The 20,195-nt window shown below is 52.9% G+C and overlaps 7 protein-coding genes across 7 annotated transcripts; 3 read left to right on the forward strand and 4 right to left on the reverse strand.

The window, feature by feature from the left end:
• Positions 1 to 53: 53 nt before the first annotated feature.
• tit1 (tRNA dimethylallyltransferase, mitochondrial) lies at positions 54 to 1,834 on the forward strand (the record flags this gene model as incomplete). Its single annotated transcript, XM_062876385.1, has 2 exons — positions 54 to 405; positions 461 to 1,834. Exons 1-2 carry the CDS (start codon positions 259 to 261, stop codon positions 1,832 to 1,834), a joined length of 1,521 nt encoding a protein of 506 aa, XP_062734977.1. The 5' UTR covers positions 54 to 258.
• A 159-nt stretch (positions 1,835 to 1,993) lies between these two features.
• QC761_206505 (uncharacterized protein) lies at positions 1,994 to 2,335 on the forward strand (the record flags this gene model as incomplete). The annotated part of the gene is made up of 1 exon (XM_062876386.1): positions 1,994 to 2,335. One exon carries the CDS (start codon positions 1,994 to 1,996, stop codon positions 2,333 to 2,335), a length of 342 nt encoding a protein of 113 aa, XP_062734978.1.
• Positions 2,336 to 2,415: 80 nt separating this feature from the next.
• Positions 2,416 to 6,000, reverse strand: LYS4 (mitochondrial Homoaconitase). Its single transcript, XM_062876387.1, has 2 exons — positions 5,024 to 6,000; positions 2,416 to 4,968 (listed from the first exon to the last, which is right to left on the reverse strand). Exons 1-2 carry the CDS (start codon positions 5,036 to 5,038, stop codon positions 2,638 to 2,640), a joined length of 2,346 nt encoding a protein of 781 aa, XP_062734979.1. The 5' UTR covers positions 5,039 to 6,000; the 3' UTR covers positions 2,416 to 2,637.
• A 302-nt stretch (positions 6,001 to 6,302) lies between these two features.
• QC761_206520 (uncharacterized protein) lies at positions 6,303 to 9,504 on the forward strand. Its single transcript, XM_062876388.1, has 4 exons — positions 6,303 to 6,562; positions 6,626 to 7,476; positions 7,548 to 8,009; positions 8,064 to 9,504. Exons 2-4 carry the CDS (start codon positions 7,039 to 7,041, stop codon positions 9,285 to 9,287), a joined length of 2,124 nt encoding a protein of 707 aa, XP_062734980.1. The 5' UTR covers positions 6,303 to 6,562; positions 6,626 to 7,038; the 3' UTR covers positions 9,288 to 9,504.
• Positions 9,505 to 11,327: 1,823 nt separating this feature from the next.
• Positions 11,328 to 12,383, reverse strand: CEL61A (glycoside hydrolase 61; the record flags this gene model as incomplete). Its single annotated transcript, XM_062876389.1, has 1 exon — positions 11,328 to 12,383. The coding sequence occupies one exon, from the start codon at positions 12,381 to 12,383 to the stop codon at positions 11,328 to 11,330; it is 1,056 nt and encodes a 351-aa protein (XP_062734981.1).
• Positions 12,384 to 15,423: 3,040 nt separating this feature from the next.
• Positions 15,424 to 17,314, reverse strand: QC761_206540 (uncharacterized protein). Its single transcript, XM_062876390.1, has 3 exons — positions 16,534 to 17,314; positions 16,300 to 16,455; positions 15,424 to 16,242 (listed from the first exon to the last, which is right to left on the reverse strand). Exons 1-3 carry the CDS (start codon positions 16,858 to 16,860, stop codon positions 15,715 to 15,717), a joined length of 1,011 nt encoding a protein of 336 aa, XP_062734982.1. The 5' UTR covers positions 16,861 to 17,314; the 3' UTR covers positions 15,424 to 15,714.
• A 181-nt stretch (positions 17,315 to 17,495) lies between these two features.
• QC761_206550 (uncharacterized protein) lies at positions 17,496 to 19,702 on the reverse strand (the record flags this gene model as incomplete). Its single annotated transcript, XM_062876391.1, has 3 exons — positions 17,496 to 17,744; positions 17,913 to 19,613; positions 19,666 to 19,702. The coding sequence occupies 3 exons, from the start codon at positions 19,700 to 19,702 to the stop codon at positions 17,695 to 17,697; spliced, it is 1,788 nt and encodes a 595-aa protein (XP_062734983.1). The 3' UTR covers positions 17,496 to 17,694.
• Between the last annotated feature and the right edge of the window lie 493 nt (positions 19,703 to 20,195).

The raw sequence follows: 20,195 nt of genomic DNA on the forward strand, positions 1-20,195 counted from the left end.
CCACCCAAAACGCTGCGCACGTCCCCCTTTCCCTGTGCAGCGACCAGCCTGCGGCCAGCTCCGACCAGACCAAGCTTTTTGCCAAACACCAAGGGTCCCCTTCTCCAATTGGCCGTTGGAGAGACATGGGGAGCCTCACATTCACTTCAAAGTGAATTTGGAGCTGGAAAAAGAAGAGAATCTCATCAAAATTATGAGCTGGCTTACCTATCCATAGTTGGCTGGCCGCACACAACAACATCCCTTCCTACCTCCCACATGAAGTTCTTTCTGCAAACTCTGCGACTCTTCTCCACAGCATCCCGCGTGCAGATACCAGTATCAAAAGCACCACAAATCCCCATTATCAAGAGAATGAAGCCTCTCATTATCATCTATGGGTCAACCGGCACCGGCAAGTCAGATGTAAGTGCATCTCATCTAGCCTTGGCGTCCGTTGTTGACCACTGTCCCATAATAGCTCGCCGTTGAGCTGGCCACCCGCTTCAACGGCGAGGTCATCAACGCCGATGCCATGCAAATGTATAAAGGCCTGCCCATCATCACCAACAAGATCACCCTCAAAGAGCAGAAGGGGATTCCTCATCACTTACTTGGTAACATCGAGCTGGGCGAAGATCCCTGGTTTGTGACCCGCTTCAAGCAGGAAGCCACTCGTATCATCTCTGAGATCCGTTCCCGAGACAAACTTCCCATCCTAGTTGGTGGCAGCTCCTACTACATCGATGGCCTCCTATTTGACCAGAGACTTGTGGAGAACCAAAAGACCTCCGAAGAGGGCTGGACCTCAAACCGCGAAGAACTGGCAGCGCAGCATCCCATCCTCAACAGCTCAGGTGAAGCTATGTGGGCAAAACTTCGCGAAGTAGATCCTGCCATGGCCGACAAATGGCACCCGAATGACGTCCGCAAGATTCGAACCTCGCTTGAAATCTACTTTGCTACGGGCCGCACAGCATCAGAAATCTATGCAGAACAGAAAACCAAGAAACGAGCCAGATCGCCATATCAGGACCCAAGTCTTGGTGATGTTCTCATCTTTTGGCTCTATGCCCATCGCGACCCCCTCAACACTCGTCTCGACAAACGAGTGGACAAAATGGTCAAGAACGGTCTGGTAGATGAAACTTCTGAAGTCTACGAGTACCTCCAATCTCGTCTAGCCACCGGTGAAACAGTCGATCGTTCCAAGGGAATCTGGCAGTCTATCGGATTTCGCCAGTTCGAGCCTTATCTCCAAGCCCGGAAGGAAAACCCGGATGATGAGGCCAATCTAGCAAAGTTGATGGCTGCCGGGATAGAGGATACCAAGACAGCGACCCGCCAGTATGCTAAGTACCAGCTAAGGTGGATGTCTACCAAGACCCTCACTTCTCTCCAGGAAGAGAACCTGATGGACAAGCTCTATCTCCTTGATAGCTCCAATCTCGACACCTGGCACCAGGAAGTCTTGGACAAGGGCGTTTACATCGCTGAGAAGTTTCTTACCAGCAAGGAGTCGCTCCCTGCTCCTATCTCAATCTCAGAGGCCGCTCGTGAGGTGCTGGCCGAGGCGCTTGAGAGGAGTAACCGAAAGGATACACCATGTCGAAAATACTGTGAGGTGTGCGAAAAGACTTTGCTGACCGAGGAACTATGGCAACAGCACATCAAGAGCACGAAACACAGCAAGGTGGTAAGAGCAAAGAGGAAGAGGGCGTTGATACCCGCCGACCGCGTTCCATCAAGGGCGCTTACGAAGGTTGATGATGATGATAGCAATTTGGAGCCAGAGACAAAAACACAGAAGATCGAGGACGAAAATCTACAAGAACAAAATTTGGAAGGCAAATAAAAATGAACCATCTACCACACATCCGGGCCTCGAACCCATGCCGCAGAATTAGATGCGGGCTACACAACCAAACTTAATTTCAGGCTTTTGCAACCAATTCACCTTTGACTTCTCGACTTCTTTCCTCTCTCTCAATCTAAATAGGTAAACTCAGCAACCATGATCACCTCCAACCCACAACCTCACCCTTACAACCCCGGCACCACCCTCCACCTCCACACTCATGTCCTACCCTGCCCTTTCGGCACCATAGACGCCTGCTTCTACGGTGAGCCCAAAAAGGTCTATAACAAATACAACGGCTTCAACAACTTTCCCGGCTGCCGGGATCAGATATTGGATTTCGTACTGGATAACCGCCCCGTCAAAACCACCCCCATGCCCCTCGACACCATCCCATTCACCATCACCAAAACCGTCATCGGCCCCAAGCCATTCGACCTTGACAACTACCGCCAGGAAGAAGAGGAAGAAAAAAGAGAGGGAAGTTCAAAACAGTAATAGTGACAGTATAAAGAGAGTTAAAAAAAAGACAAAACACAGAGGGCAACGGCCCTGCTTACAATAAAAACTCAAACATATTGTTCATCAAAAATCTCAGTTTTCCATTCCATCGTCTGTCTGCTCATGAACCCCCAATTTTCATATACCATAAATTTTGTGTAACCAAGCAAAAGAAAAATCCTCCAAAAGCCCACCCACCAACGCAGAAACAATGGTATCACCTGCAAAGAAGAGGGCCATACATGCATGCTATATACAACCAAAAACCAAACCCAGTCTTCTTTACAAGACCAGGTATCTCAAGCCTCAATCTGGCTCTTAACCCACTTCTCCAACCCTCCCCTCGCAATGATCTCCTGCACATTTGGTGGGAGCTCACCCACCTTCTGGCTCCACTGCTGGCCACCCTCACCCTCGGTGACAGTGACCTTGCTCCTCCTCACATCCCACACCAACTTCCAGCCCGTCCTCCGGGTAAGCACCTTGTTACCCTCACCATCAGCCTTGAAAGTCTCCCTCAACCTCTGCACCAGCCTCGGTACCTCAACGCCCATCAGCGCATTGTTGATGCTGTTCCTGCTAAAAATGTTACCAAAGCTGCCTGAGACCACAAGCGGAATCTTCTTGGCCAGGATAGCAGTAGCAGCCTGCTCACGCGAGCTACCACAACCAAAGTTGAAACCAGAAACAAGGATATCACCCTCCTTGGCCACCTGGCCAAACTCCTTGTCGTAGTTCTCCATGCAGACCTCGGCCATCTTTTCGGTGGTGACGTTGTCTTGATAGGTGTACTTGCCGGGGTAGATACCATCAGTGTTGATGTTGTCGGCGTCGCAAAAGACAATCTCGCCCTCGATCTTCTCAGGGAAGCCAGGGAGGATCTCGGTGAGGGTCTCGTCCTCGGCAGCGGACTCAGCAGCAGCAGCCTCGTCACCAGAGAACTCCTTCTCAGCACTGGCAATCATGCTGTCGGCCTGAGCGATCAGCTTGTCGAGAGCCTCCTCAATGCTCATGGCCTTGTCCTGCACCACATCTCCGTTACCCTCGCCAATGATGACCTTCTCGACACCCTCTGGCTTCTGGTACCAGCCTGGACCAGCAATCTTGCCCTTGAGGGCGCTGGCAGCAACGACTTCGGGGCTGGCAAGATAGGCCTTGGCATCGGTGGAACCCATTCTGCCCTTGAAGTTGCGGTTGCTGGCGCTGATACCGACCTCACCGGGCTCGAGCAGACCAGTTCCGAGACCAATACAAGGGCCACAGCCAGAGGGGAGGGGCTCGGCACCAGCGGCAAGGAGCACCTGCCAGTCACCCGCCTCCTCAGCAGCCGCTTGCTCCAGCGTAGAAGCAGCAGCAATGTAGAACTTGACACCCTCAGCAACCTTGGGAATAACGCCGTCCTTGGCGACTTCCCTGAACACATTAGCGGCGGCGGCGATATCAGAGGCACGGGAGTTGGTGCAAGAAACAAGGTAGGCCTTGTTCAGCTTGATATCCTGGGCCTCGAGGTCCTTAAGTGGGGTAGCAACCTTGACGGAGTTGGGGCCAGCAACAAATGGCGAGAGAGTAGACAGGTTGAGATAGAGTGACTTGGCATAGGTGGCACCAGGGTCGGCTCTAAGCTGGTTGTTGATCAAATCGTCAATCTTCTCGTGTGTGAACTTGCCCTTGGCGGCCTCGGGGTTGAACATGGCCGCCGTCGTCGCCTTGGCTCTGAGCCATTGCTGCAAGACAGAGTCGATAGGGAACAGTCCACTGAGAGCACCCCACTCGGTGGTCATGTTGGCGATAGCCAGACGGTCATCGATGGAAAGGCTACGCATGGTCTCCTCAGAGCCGGTAAACTCGATGGCGTGGTTGAGAACGTCGTCATTGTTGAACAGACCGCAAAGAGCGACGATCACATCCTTGCCAGTTACTCCAGGTGGGAGAATGCCAGTGAGGGTAACCTTGGCAATTGGGGGAATCTGCCACCAGGTTCGCCCTGTAGCCCAGATGCTGGCAGCATCGGTGCGCACCATGGGTGTACCCAGGCAGCCCACACCACCATACATGTTGCTGTGGGAGTCTGAGGCAACAGTGACGGTTCCTGGCCACGCATAGCCCTCCTCCACCATGATCTGGTGACCAATACCCCGACCAGCAGGGTAAAAGTCAACGCCGTGCTTGCCAGCAAACTCCTCGATCTGACGATACTTTTTCAAGTTGGCCTCGCTCTTGTTCTGGACGTCGTGATCCAGCGTCATAACGACCTGCCTGTTGTCATGAATCTTGGAGGCGCCGATGGACATGAACTTCATGGCGACTGGCCATGAGTTGTCGTGCGTCATGCAGTGGTGTGGTGCGAGGGTCACATAGTCGCCAGACTTGACCGTCTTGCCTGGCGCAAGGCCCACCGAGTATCTCTGGACGATCTTTTCGGTCAATGTTTGTGGTGTTTGGGTGGCAGACTTGGCGGAGGGAAGAGGGGCAGCGTTCTCGAGCTGGGAGTGGAAGGCTTCTTGATGAAGGCGTGGTGTTGTGGAATAGGCGGCGGTGCGCACTCGAGGAATCGACAATGGTCTCTGACTCCTCGCTGACAGGAGGACCTGACGGCCACCCCGGCTTGCGGCCAGAGCTAGACTTCTTCTCTGGTGGATGGTTAGCCATTGAGTCCCAAACGAGGTGTTTTTTATTGCGACATACCACAGGCGCAAACATGATTGTCTTGAGAGAGCAACAATCTCGCCAATTCCAAAAAACACACCACGATATCAAGACAAATGGAGAGTGGATTGCGGGATCGGAGGGGACGATTGCAAATGTCTCCAATTCGAGTGGGTGGGCGACATGAAATTTTAGTGGGGAGTGGCCACCGGCCGGCAAAAGACCCCTGTTGTTTGAACCCCAGATTGCCGTTCGCCCTCACCGTTCACCGGACTGCTCACGTGCCCGCCGGCAGAGGGCTCACCGTGCCCTTGGCATCTTTACGGAGTAACGCGGTGCCATGATACCGAACCCACCTCGTCTATGACCTCAGCACCATCTAAAACACTGAGGAATTTGGGCGTCGATACCCCTGGTGAGCCATATTGATGTACATGGTTTCATTATAAGCCACAATTCGCACAATAAACCAGCCCACAGCCGGGACCTTTCATAACTTCAAAAGCATGTGATCCCGGGATACTGTGCCGTGCTCCGTACTTCTTATTCGCAGGACGGGGAGTGCGGGCTCCGGACAGTTTGTATGTCGGAGCAAATCCTGCCCGGACATGCGACGGAACCGTACCGGCAACATCGCACACCTTCCGCAGACCTGTGTATCGCCAGAGGCCTCCAGAAATGAGCTGTGAGGCGGCGACTATGGTATATGTATGCGGTATGTGTAGATAATTTCCGAGTTTTCCGTCGTCGTCGAATGATTGTTTCGAGTTACGGCAAGAGGCGCTGGTAAGGTAAGAGCTGGAAAAGGGGCCAACTTGACAGTTCCATATCCAACACTGTGGGTGGCCTGTGATCTCCATGTGTGCAGACTTGTTGAGCCTCACGAAGTTGAGGTTAAAGTAAACAAACTTGCGGTTACAGCCGAAGGAAACACAGAGCTTAGGGAAGATGCAGATGCTTGGTAGATACGGTTATGGGAGCTTATTTAGGCCACCCCGGGCGTGCTCGTGTTCGCATTCCTCGCATCTTGAGCTCCCGTCCCAAGATCCGCGTATTCAGAATCTTATCGATCAAGGGGACAAGGTTAGCAGCGCTCCAATCAGCCCAATCGGGGAATTCGTGGCCCAATCACAGCGGCTATGCGCTAATAAGAGGCTGACAAAGCCGTCCTATTTCCTATCGGGGACACACCAACACCGATGTCCGACAAACAAAGAGATGCACAGAAGTCGCCCAGACTCCACCAGTTGCATTACGTAGCCGGCACGCACACTTTCCCGGCCACATTTCGCAGTGTTTGCGAGGTGCCAGTGGACCAGAGAAGACCAAATCGACACAGTCCTGAAAAATCCAATTGAAGATATCTCCACTCGGAGTGCTGGCTGTCCCCCTGGCCCCTGTCGACCAAAGCGAGGGCAGGAAAGATTCCGGCGGTACACAAGGAGCTCTTTGGGCATCCTCTATGAAGAAACTTTGGATGACTCTGCCTGATTCAACTCACCTCACTCGATACTTACGAGCATCTCCCAATAAACATCAGATATCCCCGCTCCTGCAGCGTCACTTCAAACTTTAACCGTGGGTACTTATACGCCGAGGTGGGTGGCACAGGTCACACACAGTGTCGCTGACTGAGCTTAGGCATCCAGGGTGTTATTATTCAGGGAGAGCTTCTTTCGAAAACGAAAACGGTCTGGGAGTGGAGTTGAAGATCTCTCCCGCCATCTACACACCGCGCCCACGGTACAGCACCTACTAAACCCCCACCATACCCATACCTCTTTTGCCCCTCTATTCTTAACGCCCGCCACACGCCCTCGCCCTCGACCTTGTTCTTGAGGTTCCGACGAGGTTCCATGTTACTCACTCCTTGCGGTAGCTACTAGGTTCGAAAGAATACGGATTCGAGAAAAATAGACTCAGCGTAGCATCATGCTAGCTGATTAGTCCCAATTCGCCTCTTCTGACTCTTTCGTTGTTGGTCTTGTTTCTCCTGCTCTCTCCGACGCGCGCAAAGGCAAAGGTTGTGCCACGGCTTGTTTTCTTCCGTCGCCATGGCATCCTCATCCACCCCAAGCTCAACCACTTCGGCCCCCGTATCGAACCCCTCCGTCGCGCCGCCACCCTCGAACAAGCCCACGCGCATTCTTGCCTGCGTTCTATGCCAACACCGAAAGATCAAATGCGATAGAAATTTTCCATGCTCCAACTGCACCAAGGCCAATGTCAAGTGTACACCATCCACTCCCGCCCCTGCGCGCAAGCGAAGACGACCAAACCAGGACCTCCAGGAGAGGCTGGCTCGCTGTGAAGAGTTGCTCAAAGAGTATGCGACCGAGAAGCCCGAGGGCAGTGTGACGACGCCAAGAGCATCGCAACAGCCTGCCTTCGATGAGAGCTATCTCAAATGGCAGCCAGCCGGCCAGCTGGTTAGGGATGAAGGGAGCATGCGGTTCATAGACAACCCAATGCTGAGCTCTGTTTATGATGAGGTGGGTTATTCTTGTCGCCTGTGTATCGCAGTTGAAGAAACATGCACTCACATAGGATGCGTCCCATACAGCTTCGAGCAATGAGGCAAATAGTCGACTCGGATGACCACGATGATAGCACGTCTGATACTGCGCCTGATGAGAACTCAGATCTCCTCCTTGGCGATGGCTCCCCCAACATTAAAATCGAGACACTCTGGCCAGATGCCGCCCATGTGATACGTCTGTGGCAGATATATCTCGACAGGGTCAACCCACTGACAAAGATTATACACGTCCCGACTTTGCAACCGTACTTGGCCGAGGCGGTCGGCGGGTCGCAGTCATTGCCGAAGAATGTCGAAGCGCTTCTCTTCTCTATTTTTCTCATGGCTGTTGTCGCGCTAGACGCAGATGAATGTCAGAATCTGCTGGGTTACTCGAGAGAGGAAGCGCTTCAAAGGTTCTCGTCGGGTGTGCGGTTGGCCTTGCTCAGGCTGGGCTTCCTTAAGACCCACGATTTGACCATTTTGCAGGCCCTTGTGATCTACCTGGTATGTCCATCAGCATCGTCTTGAAGGCGCTCCGGCTGCTAACACGGCGCACAGATCTCTCTACAAGGTCGATACAATCGCCATGCCGCGTGGATTCTCAACGGCGTAGTTATTCGTATCGCCCAAAAAATGGGAATGCATCGTGATGGCGAAACTCTTGGTCTCCCCCCATTCGAATCTGAAATGCGCCGTCGGTTATGGTGGCAGATCATCATGGTCGATTCCAAATATGCCATCTTCTCCGGCCTCAGCCATTCGCTCCTTCCACGAAACTGGGACACAAAACCGCCCAAGAATCTCAACGACGCCGACATCTTCCCATCAGCGACAGAGCCATTCCAGGACCGCGAAGGGCCAACAGAGATGATTTTCTGCTTACTAATATACGCCTTTGCTAAATTCCTGGTGGAAACTCCGGGCTTCGATACTATGTTCTTGCTAACCTCACAAAGCGACTTTGTATCCGAACGTGATGGAGGAGGCCCTCCTGAACAAGAAATGATCGAGTACCGGCGGACGGTAGAAACCTTGGGCAACAACCTCCTCAGCATTCTCGACAAGTATTGCGATCCTCTCGCCGGCCCAGTTCACCAAATGGCCGTCAACATGCGGACGCACATCATCGATAAGATCATGGAACTCATCACCCCAGCCAAACACCAGCCAGAATGGGGCGGAGAGGTCCGCACACTCAAAGACAACACCTTCAAAATCGCCATCGGCACATTAGAGCACAACGAAGCAAACTACATCTCCACCAAGGACAAAGGCTTTATGTGGTTTTCCCTCGCACACTTCCAGATCGATATCTTCATGTACATGGCCGGCCAACTCTGCCACCGCACAGAAGGTGTACTAGTCGAACGGGCTTGGAGACAGGTCGAGGTGGTTTACACGTTCCACCCTGAGCTATTCGACACCAACAACAAACTCCATGCCGCGCTTGCAGTGTTTATCTTGAAGGCGTGGAGGAAGAGAGAAGAAACACTCACGCAAAGGACAGGCCACAGGCCAGAGACACCGTTCTACGTGGACAGGCTAAGGACATCGATGCCAAACGATGACTACAAATCGGAGCCTACACCACCAGATCCTTACACACCGGCGGCGTTGGCAGTGGGGGCACACACAGGCATCCCGGACAACAATCTGGATTCATTCCTGGGGTACCTGGATGCTAGTGCATTGGACTGGGATATGTTTGGGAACCAGATAAATGGCGGGGCAGGAGGCTCATCTTTTGGCGCTTTTGGGATGGGCCCCCAGGTAGAATGGTGATCTTTTTTCTTGGGATACAAGGATGGAGCTCGCGGGGAATATTTTTGGTGGATAAGACAAAATAATCTTTTTGGTTTAGCTGTCTTTTTACCTTGATATATGGCGGAATTTTACATATACATGGCTTATTATCTCCAAGACCGGGGGAAGCCTAGGGGAAAGTTGGGAGGTGGTCTAGATACCTTTTTATTTGTTTTGTTTGTTGATCATGCTGGCAATGTTGATACCTTTGTTGGTATCATTGGGCTTTTGTTTCCATACTGGTCCATGATTTGTGTGTAAAAACTCTACTCTTACGACTTTGACGATATTTTATTTCTTTTTGGTTTTTTTTTGTGTTGGACATGGGATGGGCAGCATGGTGGGTTGGTGTGAAGTTAGCGGGAGGGCTGAATCACATTTGAAGTATTTTTTCCAATGATCCTGTCGTTTGCTTTTGTGTACACATGAGATGTTGGGTCACTGTATAGGATCACCCAGATGCAACACTATTCTTACAACGCCCCCCCCCCCCAACAATAACAACGAAAAGGGAACTCAGCTGCCAGTCTGGATCACCATCTGCTGCAGGCGCTGTATTCTTTGGGAAGTCTGCCTTATTTTGATATGTCATCAGAAGCGGAAGTAACTCCGATTACTCCCGGGTCGGGCTTCGGATATGCTGGTCAGAAGATGGAGGGCTTTGCTGACCGCATGCCTACCTCTCCCGCCAGCCAACCTGTAAGAAGGGGTCCTGCTGGATGTGGTTCAACCAACTTGGCTGCTGCCCAACCGGGAATTCTTGATGATTTTATCTGACCAGTCACTTACTAACCTACCTCGTCTTACCGACAATTACTGACGCACTCCCACCGCCCTGGCTGACACAACGAAGCTCAACAATGCAACTTTACCGGACCCTTAACAGGGTGGAGGGTATTTTAACGCTGGGATGGATGGGGCGAAGCTACCTATCAAGTTCACCTTATAGATGACAGGTAACTGCATCATGCCAGGATCCTTTCCCCCCACCCGCACATGTTGTTCAGTCACGGGGGTCGGTCGATATCGGCTTGACCGGGGCCTATTAACGAACAAGGAAGCAAGACCTTCCACTTGGGATGATGAGGACCCTGAAGAAGAGACTGGTAGTCCTGACAAGAGAGCCCACAGACCAGTGAGTATAGTAGGACGGCTTTGGATATATATTACGGGATCGCCGAGAAAGCCTCAGGGGATTAACAGAGGGGTCTGTTGACCATCTTTTGCGCCTCTGGATGCTTTCATCACTGTCTCTGCTTTTCTGTGCACGGCCGGACGGTGTAAAGCAGCGAATTTGAAGCTTCGCAGGGATGATGGTTGACTTGTGTTACGTTCCCCGACAGATGACCTGCATGGTGGAGATGTTGGTAGATACCCAGGGAGGCGGGGGACTCAGCCCTGTTGATGTTATCATATATCTTGATGGGCGGAAGGGAAGGAGATGTTCCTGTACCGCTAGTATACCTTTTCACTAGAACGGGATTCGGGCAGATCTTGGGTCATTGTTCGGGTATTTTGTTCTCGTGAAGATAGATTCGTACACCTCCTCACCTGCAGGGTGTGGCTGTAGTCATTCAGAGTCCACAAAGTACCTGGCATGCCTGTCTCATCTTTACCTATCTAACAACCCTCGTCTCTCCAGGACTTTGGATGACTAACGGGAAAAAAACATATACTTCCGCCGCCAAAGGAGAATTTAAAACCTTTAACAATAGCAGCAGTGGACAATTCACAAATCACAACCACCAATCCCTTTGTAAGTAGGTTTATAAACACATTTCCATTCTTTCCCGGAATAAGGTAGAGCCAAAACTCTAAAACAAAAAGTATATACAACTGAATCCTCCTCAAATCCCATCCCATCCAAACTGATGCTGATGATTTATCCCCCCCCCCCCCACCCCCCAAAACGCAATGCTATGCTATGCCATGCCAAAAAAAAAGAAAAAAAAACCCTTCTTTTCCTCCCAAATTTTTCTTACATCTCCCCCCCTTCCAAGAATTCTCAAAGAGAGAAACTCAGATGCACTGGCTGTAGTAAGGGTTGAGAACAGTGCAAGTAGAGCCGGAAGCGCAGACGGTAGGGCCAGTCCAGCCGTTGCCACCGCACTGTCCCCACTTGGGAGCAACACCAGCACCGCCGGTAGGAGCGGGAGCGGCAGAGGTGGCAGGGGCGGAGGTGACAGTGACGAGGGTAGTGGTGGGGGGCTGGACGACAGGGGCGGAGGAGGTGGTGACGACGGGGGCGGCGGTGGGGGTGACGACGGGAGCGCCGGGGAGGGTGGCAGAGGCGGTGCGGGTGGCGGTGGACTTGCTCTGGGGGATGGAGCTGACGGCGCCGGCGATGAGGGCAGGGCCGGGGACGGGGTAGTTGGGGCTGGCGACGAAGGGGTTGAAGAGGATGCCGGCGTCGTTAGCGCGGTAGAGGGAGGTGCCAGCGACACCGGCGGGGGAGTTGTTGCCGTTGCCGACGATGCGGAGGTTCAGGCACTGGGGATAGGCCTGGGCGCCGTTGGGGGAAGAGCCGCCGTGGAGGGCGATGATCTCGTGGCGGAGGACGTAGTTGCCGGCCTTGAGGTCGGCGGGGATCTGGACGAGCCAGCTGTTGCCGTTGGCACGGAGGTCGTCGGCGGCCCACGTGCGGGTGTTGGGGTTGTAGCCGGCACCGCCGATCTTGAACCAGCGGAGGGAGGTCTTGTCGACGGTCTCGCAGGGGCCGTTGCAGTTGGCGAGGTAGTCGATGACGGGGCCGACGTGGGACTCGGGCCACTCGGGGGTCCAGACGATGGAGATCTTGTCACCGGCGTTGACAGTGGCAGAGCCGCCGCCAGGAGCAGCAGACTTGTGGCAGATGATGTCGGTGGTGCCGAAGTTGTTGGGCTCGACGAAGCCGTTGTCCTGCTGAAGAGCAGACCAGCCGATCACGGTAGGGGGGTTGGGCTGGTAGAAGTGGGTTGTCGGGTCATAGTTCTGGTAGTAGACACCGTTCACGATGATGTGGGAGACGTGGCCGTGGGCGGCAACGAGGGCAGCACCCGAGAGGGCGGCGAGAAGGGTAGCGGCCTTGTTAGACATGGTGAAGAGATGTGTGTGCTGAGTCTCACTCTGAAATGAATAGGTGAGGATGTTTGACCGTGGGCTGGTGATGGCTGGGAGTGCTGATCGACGGATGAAGAACCAGAACCAAGGGTGACAGCAACGGCGATCTTTATACTCGATGGCTTTGGGCATCTCGGTCCATGTTACCGCAGCATTCACGACATATCACGTCCAGTGAGGTGGACCAAAGGCGTTCTGGGTGTTCATGGAGGAGGTCTGGGCGCGGTGCTAGCGGAGCATGAAGGAGGGCATCCCGGGGCCGAATCGATCATCGGCAATGATGTTGAATGACAAGGGGCGACCAACCAAGGGCAGTGTGGGGTAGGCGAGGCCGTGGTGATGGAGGCTCAAGGCACCATGCACCCCAACCTGGGGAGCATGCGGTCAGGTAGCGAGCTTCCCAAGAGTCTGGTCCAATTTGGGGTGCCCTGTTTGCACATGTTGACGCCACCAAAATGGGGGAGACGGCGGCAGGGAGGCCGGTGACAAGACAAAGCTGCTTGGAATCCGAGGTCGACTGAAGGAGATATCGGACTGCCTTCCCGCCTTGGAGCCCGGGGAAGAGAGCCTCAAGAGGGATCAAGAAACGATGTGATTGGCGAAGGCTGACAAGAGCTCGATGCTGGTTCCTGGCAGAGAGTTCAACGCTCTGAGGCACCAAACCGGATTAGGATTACTTGGATCGTGGAGAGGCTCTTCCGTGCCGTCTTGGGAAAGACGAGCGATCCAGGGGAACAGGGGGGTGGTCCCACTTGGTTTGTGGGGAAAATGTAACGGCGTTTCAACTTAGCGCGCCGTAGGGAGGTGGTATTGGACGGTCATGGACGGATGAATTCGGTGACATCCGAGAGGTGTAGAGTTGCAGTCTGAATTCAGGCAAAAAGTTGGCAAGCCTGGCAGTGGAGCGGATAATCCAGGTCGACACAAGCGACCTCGCCAGAGACAGGTCGGGGATGCCCTCAGCCTGCGCTGAACCCGACTCCAAGGTTCTCGCAATATCGAGGTCGCTTTAGTTCGACGGGCTCAATACCGAGTCGCAGCACGGGAACGGGAGAGCTCGTGGTTGACAGTTTCGGCTAAAGAGTAGCGCTCCCAGCAGACAACGTGGTGGACGGCATTTTGCATTGACGGCGTGGGGAAGGCAATGGGAAAAGTATAAGATGGCCTGCTTCCAACCAAATTGGAGGACGAACAAGGCGAAACAGCTTCCCCCAGCTTCTGCGGTTCGCATGGAGATCGTCGCCGATAGTGCCTGCCGCCACTGTTCTCGGCCGCTTAAACGCTTTAGCCAAGACTTCGTCTGAAAAAGGGGGCAAGAAGGCTTCACTCTGGTAGTGCATAACGCCATCATCTGTTCCAGCTTAACTTGCACTTGGCTTGCAAAGGCTCGAGCTTCACATCTCGCGAGAGGCTCGGCAGCAGGAATTTCAGATCAGATGGCCAAGTTCACGCGCGGCTTCCCGGCGCGGGCTCCTCCACGACCGCCACCGTCCCGTCACTCCGATGCTACTATCCACCACAGAGGCCCACATCGACTACAACGATTCTCCTCTATTGTCTCGAATCTTCTAGTTTTTGATTTTTCTTGTCCTGCTGACAGTCTCTTTCTTTTCAAGATTTTCATTCATGTCGATGTTGTTGTTGACTATGGCGATGATGTTGATATGATGCCCTCACTGTGGGCGACTTGAGAAGTTGGAAGGGCCGGCCCTGAGGTTCATGTGTGACTCTGAGTTTTGAAGGAGTTCCCATTGTGAGAGCTGTGGAATCGCGCCATGTTTGCCCGAGCAGCACACCCTCTCGGACGCAGGTCTACCCACCACTGCCCCGTTTCGGCTTCGTTGTCCAAAACAAAACTGGCCATCATCTCTAGCTTGCAAGTAAAACATCCGACAGCGCTTCATGGAGCGTTGGATATGTGCGCGTTCAAGTGGAGAGACATAATTATCATTGGTGGAATGCGTGCCCGGTGTAAAATGCATGCTGGTGGTGATGATGCTACTCCTATCGCGAGAGAGAAACTGGGCTGCAATGAGAAGCCAAAATCACCCTATCTTGAAGCTAATTCAGCTAGCACCCGACTAACTCGAAAAACTGCGCTGTCATCTCTTCCCAGGCCGGTTTTCTTGTTGGGGATTTCAAGAATAGAATATCAACCATTATGAGGTTGAGGTCCTCAGGTTTCGAATTCAAACACCTCGCTGCCTCCCTGTCTTTCTCGTGACATCAGCCACATCATCAAAACCAACATCGTAGATCAGGCGTCGGCATCGGTCAAACAAATCACCATGACAATGTCCAAGATCTCATTGATATCGAATGCAAGGAACCGCCCAGCAAGACCTGTTCACGTATCTTTGCTGGAAAGCAGGCCTAAAACGCAAAATGGGCCATAATCGACCAAGAGACTCGTCCCAACATTGTATTTCGTTTGGGAGCAAGCGACTGTAGTTGGGGTCGAGAGCCGCTACTTTAGCTTGATAGGGGTCTTTTCAGAGGTGGGTGAGCAAGCGACGGGAGCAGAGAAACAAGTTGCGAGAAGAGAATCTTCAAGGACACTTTCCACAATTGTCTGTGGGGGCGTTTGGCAGCGTGCCATTATCACCGGGGTCTGATGGCCGGAATGGGAAGAATGTCACCAGACCTATGGAAGACGGTGAGAGAGGGGACGTCTTGGACACAGGGATGGGCGGCCGCCGTTCTCACAGAAAGTAACCATGTATGTCTGCAAGAATGATTAACAGGCATTATAATTACTAACAGGCCTTCCAAATAGCCAGTATATCTTCTTACAAATGAATCACCGGGTCTCTAAACGTAGTTGTGGAGCAGCAATACCTCAGACTTCCGACTGTTTCTCCCCTGTCGGTTGACAGAGCATGCAGACTTTCCAAGGAAGATTGGCGCCTGAGGGTCGGCTTCTGGAGCAAGATAAGCAACCTCGAAGCTACGCCATCGTACGTGTCACGCTCAGGAGTCTGGCTGCAGGCTAGGATAGTACCCTGACAGAAGTATCATGGTGACGACAGAATGCATTTGGTAGAATCAATGCTAATCTCATCAACCTACCGACCCAGAAGCCCCAGTCTCAGCAAAAACACCATCCCAACTCCAAACGCCCTACCAAAGTGTGTACAATATGTTCCCTCAAATCGCATCATGGTGTCCAACTGGTCCAAGGTCTTGGCACAGATCAGTGCCGCATCCCCAGACTCGGGGCTCGAATCAGAACCGGTTGCTTCATCCGCACCCTTGCTGCCAACGGTCGATCCCGCCCCCACCATGCCGGCAATCTCGACTCCACAACTCAAACAGAGCTCCCGACGACATTCCTGTTCTTCAGTCTCGTATATCCAGCTCTGTTGTATCTCCTCAAACATCTCGAGCCTCCCCAAAACACCGCCGCTGCTAACCCCACGAGGGACGCAAACAGCAAGAACAGATGCTCACCAATAGCCAAGAACATCTTGTTATCCCAGTTCACCCAAGTCCCACCTCTTTCCTGGGTAAAAAAGATCCACTCGTCCGCCTCCGGCCTGTCGTCCATGATCAACCGGTAACCTCTGTGTTCCATCTCGGGATCTGCCCCAGGCTTCGGCAGCAACGAGTGGTACTTTTCCCACACAGCCGTTTCGAACCACTGCCCACTCGCAAAACTGATGGTGATGTAAGGAAAGAGATAATTCCAGTCGTACTCCATCAGTGACATTGTAACGAGGTTCCAGAACGGGTGACGAGGCTTCGACGCAAGGATGTTGTTCGAGAGAGCTCCGCGGCCGCCGTCGGTGATCCAAAACGGATAGTATAGTAGAGGTGTCAAGTCCGTTTTGCAGCCCTGTTGCAGAGTATTATAAGTATCTTGTCCAGCTGAAGGATGGGGAAAACCACTGACATTGTCCAGATCCATGTATATTCCCCCATGATGATACAGCAAAAAGTACCTCACGGCATCCACCCTCTGCACCTTGTACCGATACCCATCATACGTCCTCAAAAACCAAGGGTATTCCCTTTCGATAAATTCTCTCGAGGTTCGTTCGGTCCACAACTATCATCACCACCCAAAGTCAGCATTCCCATCCCCGTCATTTACACAACCCCCACCTGTACCACCACACAAACCTACCTTAAACTCCCACCCCGGATGCCTCTCCACACAGCCTCCCCTAACCCCCTCCCAATCCCCCGGTAAACTATCATTCCCCGGTTCCTTCCAATTGTGAAAAACCTGATGCACGATCTTTGGAATATGCTGAACCCTCTTCCCTCCCCCCCCCAACAACCCATGTCCATCCTGGTTATACGCCTCAAGCGCATCCGCCTGCCGTAGCTGAATCCCGGCATGCTGGAAAAAGAGGCCCACAAACGCCACCAACCGCGCGAGAATGTACACCGTTCCAGTCAACAACACCACCGCCCAAAGGATGACGGATATCTTGATCGAGATTCGCATCTTTTGTCTTTCCCCGTCCACTGTGCTCGGTCGGTCGGCTGGCTCGTCGCGGGGGGGGCAAAAAAGTAATATATGTAAGGATAGCAAGCAGCAAACACCAAAAGCAGATACCCACACGAAATCAATGCGTCACATCCAAAATGGCTCTCTCTGCATCAACAACAAAAACAATGTTGCCAAAAGGAGAAAAAGGCAGCGAAACAAAAAGTGATGTCAGTCCCAAAAACTTCCCAGGCAAACCCCCGCCCTAAATTTCCCGCCCAAAATCCGACGTCAAAGTAAAAAGGGAGAGACAGAACCCCCGAGCCCAGGCCAAGTTTAAAGTTCAGCCTCTCTCCCTTCCCGAGTTCCTGCCGCTCCCGAGACATGCACCTCCCTTATTACCGATAAGGGAGGGCTGGAAGCACCCGGGATTCCCGAACCCGAACTTCCAACACTTTCAAGGCAGGCACCCAGATCCACGAACAAAAACGCAAGACCGTTTGCGTGGCTGCGGCTGTGTATTGCTCGCACCGCATGTACCTCCTCCCCTTCCACACACATGGGGGACATCGTTTGTGCAACCTGCACCACGCGCGCTTGCGCACTGTACGAGCAGCACAGCAGCACCCTTCGGCTGGCGCTGAATCACGATCGGCCCTGAGAATGACAAATGACAGACATGTGTCCGGGCTTGTCTTGGCATTAGCCCGGACAAAGAATTGACAGGTTGCGGTGACTGCTATTGCAATTATTAGCTCTATGGTCATGTTCTAATCTATCCGAAAAGTTCCCCAAATCCCTCCGGTGGTTTAAGCCTCACTGAGCATCCTTCCCGTGTTGCTGTCTCAGTGTCTAATTTGACGATGTATAATCGCTGGCTGTGATGCCACCAGCCCCTATCGCTGTACACCAGTCAGCATCATCCAACTAACAGCGGCCAATGAGTCCAATCTCACCTTATCAATACAGCCTCAACTTAATATCGCTATGCCTAGCACTTGAGCTCAACTCCAACTCCACATCCACTCTATGCTTTCGTAATCCTTCGTTTGGTGATCAATCCCTCCTACTTTCATACCCATCAAACGTAGGACACTCCCTCTCCAGCTTCCTCACCCTTCTAATATTAAACCCCGACACCTTATCCTGCTCCTTCACTTCTTCCCCCACTATCATCCACGGACTGACATGACACCTCCCCGTGGATGACTCCCACGTCCAAGCGATACACTTCTTGAAAGCCTTTTCCGTGCACTTCTCCATGCAATCCTGCGCCGACGCAACATTCTCATGCGTGTAAACAGCCTCATCCACCGGCCCAACATAATCCCAGTCTAAAGTCCAAGCATCCACCTCTGACTCAAACGGCGGCGCAGACCGGAAAATAACACACACATCCGGCTCTGGCTTCCCCCAAGCCCAACCGGTCCCGGTACTAGCGCGAAACCGCCGGTTGTACTCGGCCAAGCACTCCCACTCACTCTTGACATCCCGCAGCACAATCCTCGACATCTCCTCCCTCTGCTTCGGATCCTTGATCGTCTTCTTCGTCATTTCAGGATCCCACCTCCAAGGAGCAGGAACCCCATAAATCTTCCACAAATCCAACCAAAACACCGGCTCCGTCACATTCCTAAAATGCTCCCCAACGTCCCTCATCATCTCCGGCTGAGGCAACGTGTGAAAGCTTAAGATAGGAGAACACATCCTGTCCCCTCTGATTTTACTCCTCCTCGGCGGCTCCCCATTGAACAAATACGCATACCTCTCATCCAAATAAATTCCCACCCTAATCAGCGCCTTCGCCAACAACCGATCCCCCCAAACCTCATCCAAGCTCTCCAAATAACTCGTCTTGAGCGCCTTCGGATTCTCCTTCACCAACGCCCTCATCGCCGCCTGCGACAAGATAACCGCCGACCCCCCATGCGCAAACCTCGCCCGAAAGTCACCCACGGCATTACCAAGATAGTGCTTCTCCTCCGGATCAAAATGTCCCAAAAACCTCTTCACACTCGTCTCCACCAGAAAAGTATCATCATCCACCAGCAAATACCACTTCTTGTCCGGCCACCTCTGATACGCAAACTCCAGCCCAGGTATAAACTTCAACGCGTCCAACTCCCACCCAAACTCCTTTGACAACCCCCCCGCCAGCTCCTCATCCTTCGCCCCAACAGCAGCAGTCAACCTCTCATACTTCCCCACCCTCTTATGCCCCAACAAACCCCCCAAAATCGGATTCTCCAACCCCCTCTCCACCATATCATACACCTTGACCACCCTCTCCCCCCCATCACCCAAAACCATCTCCCCCTCATAATCGGCAATCACAACCACCTCCCCCCACCCCCTAACACTCTCAAACCAAGCCGGAACCCTCCCCCGAGTCCCATACCCCGTCTTCAACACAACCCCCACATCCCTCCCCCAATCAACCTCGTACTCTGGCCTCTCCCTCAAAACCCACTCCTCACTTGGCCTTCCCCCGGTCACCAGTCTCTTCCAGTTCCACCTCACCCCCAACCTCAGCGTGGAATCATACGGCAGCACCGCCGCCCCGAGCAAAAAGCAGACAATGGCAAAAAGGGGAAAAGACAGCCAGTTTGACTTGAGGAAGCGGATCGCTCTCCTCAGGGGCCTGGGGAGGAACCTCCTTGTTGATCGTCGACGACGGGGGGTCCACCCAGAGCCCTGGGCGATGTTGGCGTAGGGGTTGGCGGTTTGGGGATGGGATTGTGGAGGATGTGATGGTGAGGCGATTGGGGGTTCTAAAGAGGTGTGTTAGTCCACACGATAAAAAGGGGAATGGGGGGGACATACCACCGAATAGTCCACGGACAAAGTCAGACAGTGTCATGGTGAAAACCTCCCCTCTCTCTGCTTGCGGCTGGTTGACTCGGAGACCGAACACAAATCCAGTGGAATGAAGAAGCCTCTCATGAAAAAAGCAATTAAACACTGTACTTTCATAACCCCATACCCATCATAAGAAGAAACCTCAAATGAAAGAGATAAAAAAAAAACCCCAAGCAAGCGGAAAGATAACAATCAACAAAGGTATGCTCAATGCCTTGCTTGCCTTGTCCAACCGAGAAAAAAGAAATTAATGTTGGATGATGATGGTCAATTCTCCCAAAAATAAAAGTGAGAGAGCTCAAGTTCAGGCAACGCGCATTGCGCCTTGGCACTGCTGAGCAGTCGCGACTTGGATTTTGCTGCAGGGGTGGTGTTGCTTGAGTGCAGACGCTCGGACCATATCACCAACCCCCCTTGAAGGAAGGAGCCCCTGAGACAACAATGGCAAGAGCAAACCTCTCGAACTTCAAACTATAATAATTGCATGTGAGGAG

This window comes from Podospora bellae-mahoneyi, chromosome 2, assembly GCF_035222275.1.
Source record: "Podospora bellae-mahoneyi strain CBS 112042 chromosome 2, whole genome shotgun sequence".
NCBI lineage: Eukaryota > Fungi > Ascomycota > Sordariomycetes > Sordariales > Podosporaceae > Podospora > Podospora bellae-mahoneyi.

Bases quoted from the DNA above. Each gene is read 5' to 3' on its own strand.
- QC761_206520 (XM_062876388.1), top strand. From the start codon at position 7,039: ATGGCATCCTCATCCACCCCAAGCTCAACCACTTCGGCCCCCGTATCG. The intron at 7,477-7,547 runs GTGGGTTATTCT...CGTCCCATACAG, and splicing joins TGAGCTCTGTTTATGATGAG to CTTCGAGCAATGAGGCAAAT. The intron at 8,010-8,063 runs GTATGTCCATCA...CACGGCGCACAG, and splicing joins AGGCCCTTGTGATCTACCTG to ATCTCTCTACAAGGTCGATA.
- QC761_206540 (XM_062876390.1), bottom strand. From the start codon at position 16,860: ATGCGAATCTCGATCAAGATATCCGTCATCCTTTGGGCGGTGGTGTTG. The intron at 16,456-16,533 runs GTAGGTTTGTGT...TGGTGATGATAG, and splicing joins ATCCGGGGTGGGAGTTTAAG to TTGTGGACCGAACGAACCTC. The intron at 16,243-16,299 runs GTCAGTGGTTTT...ACTCTGCAACAG, and splicing joins TATACATGGATCTGGACAAT to GGCTGCAAAACGGACTTGAC.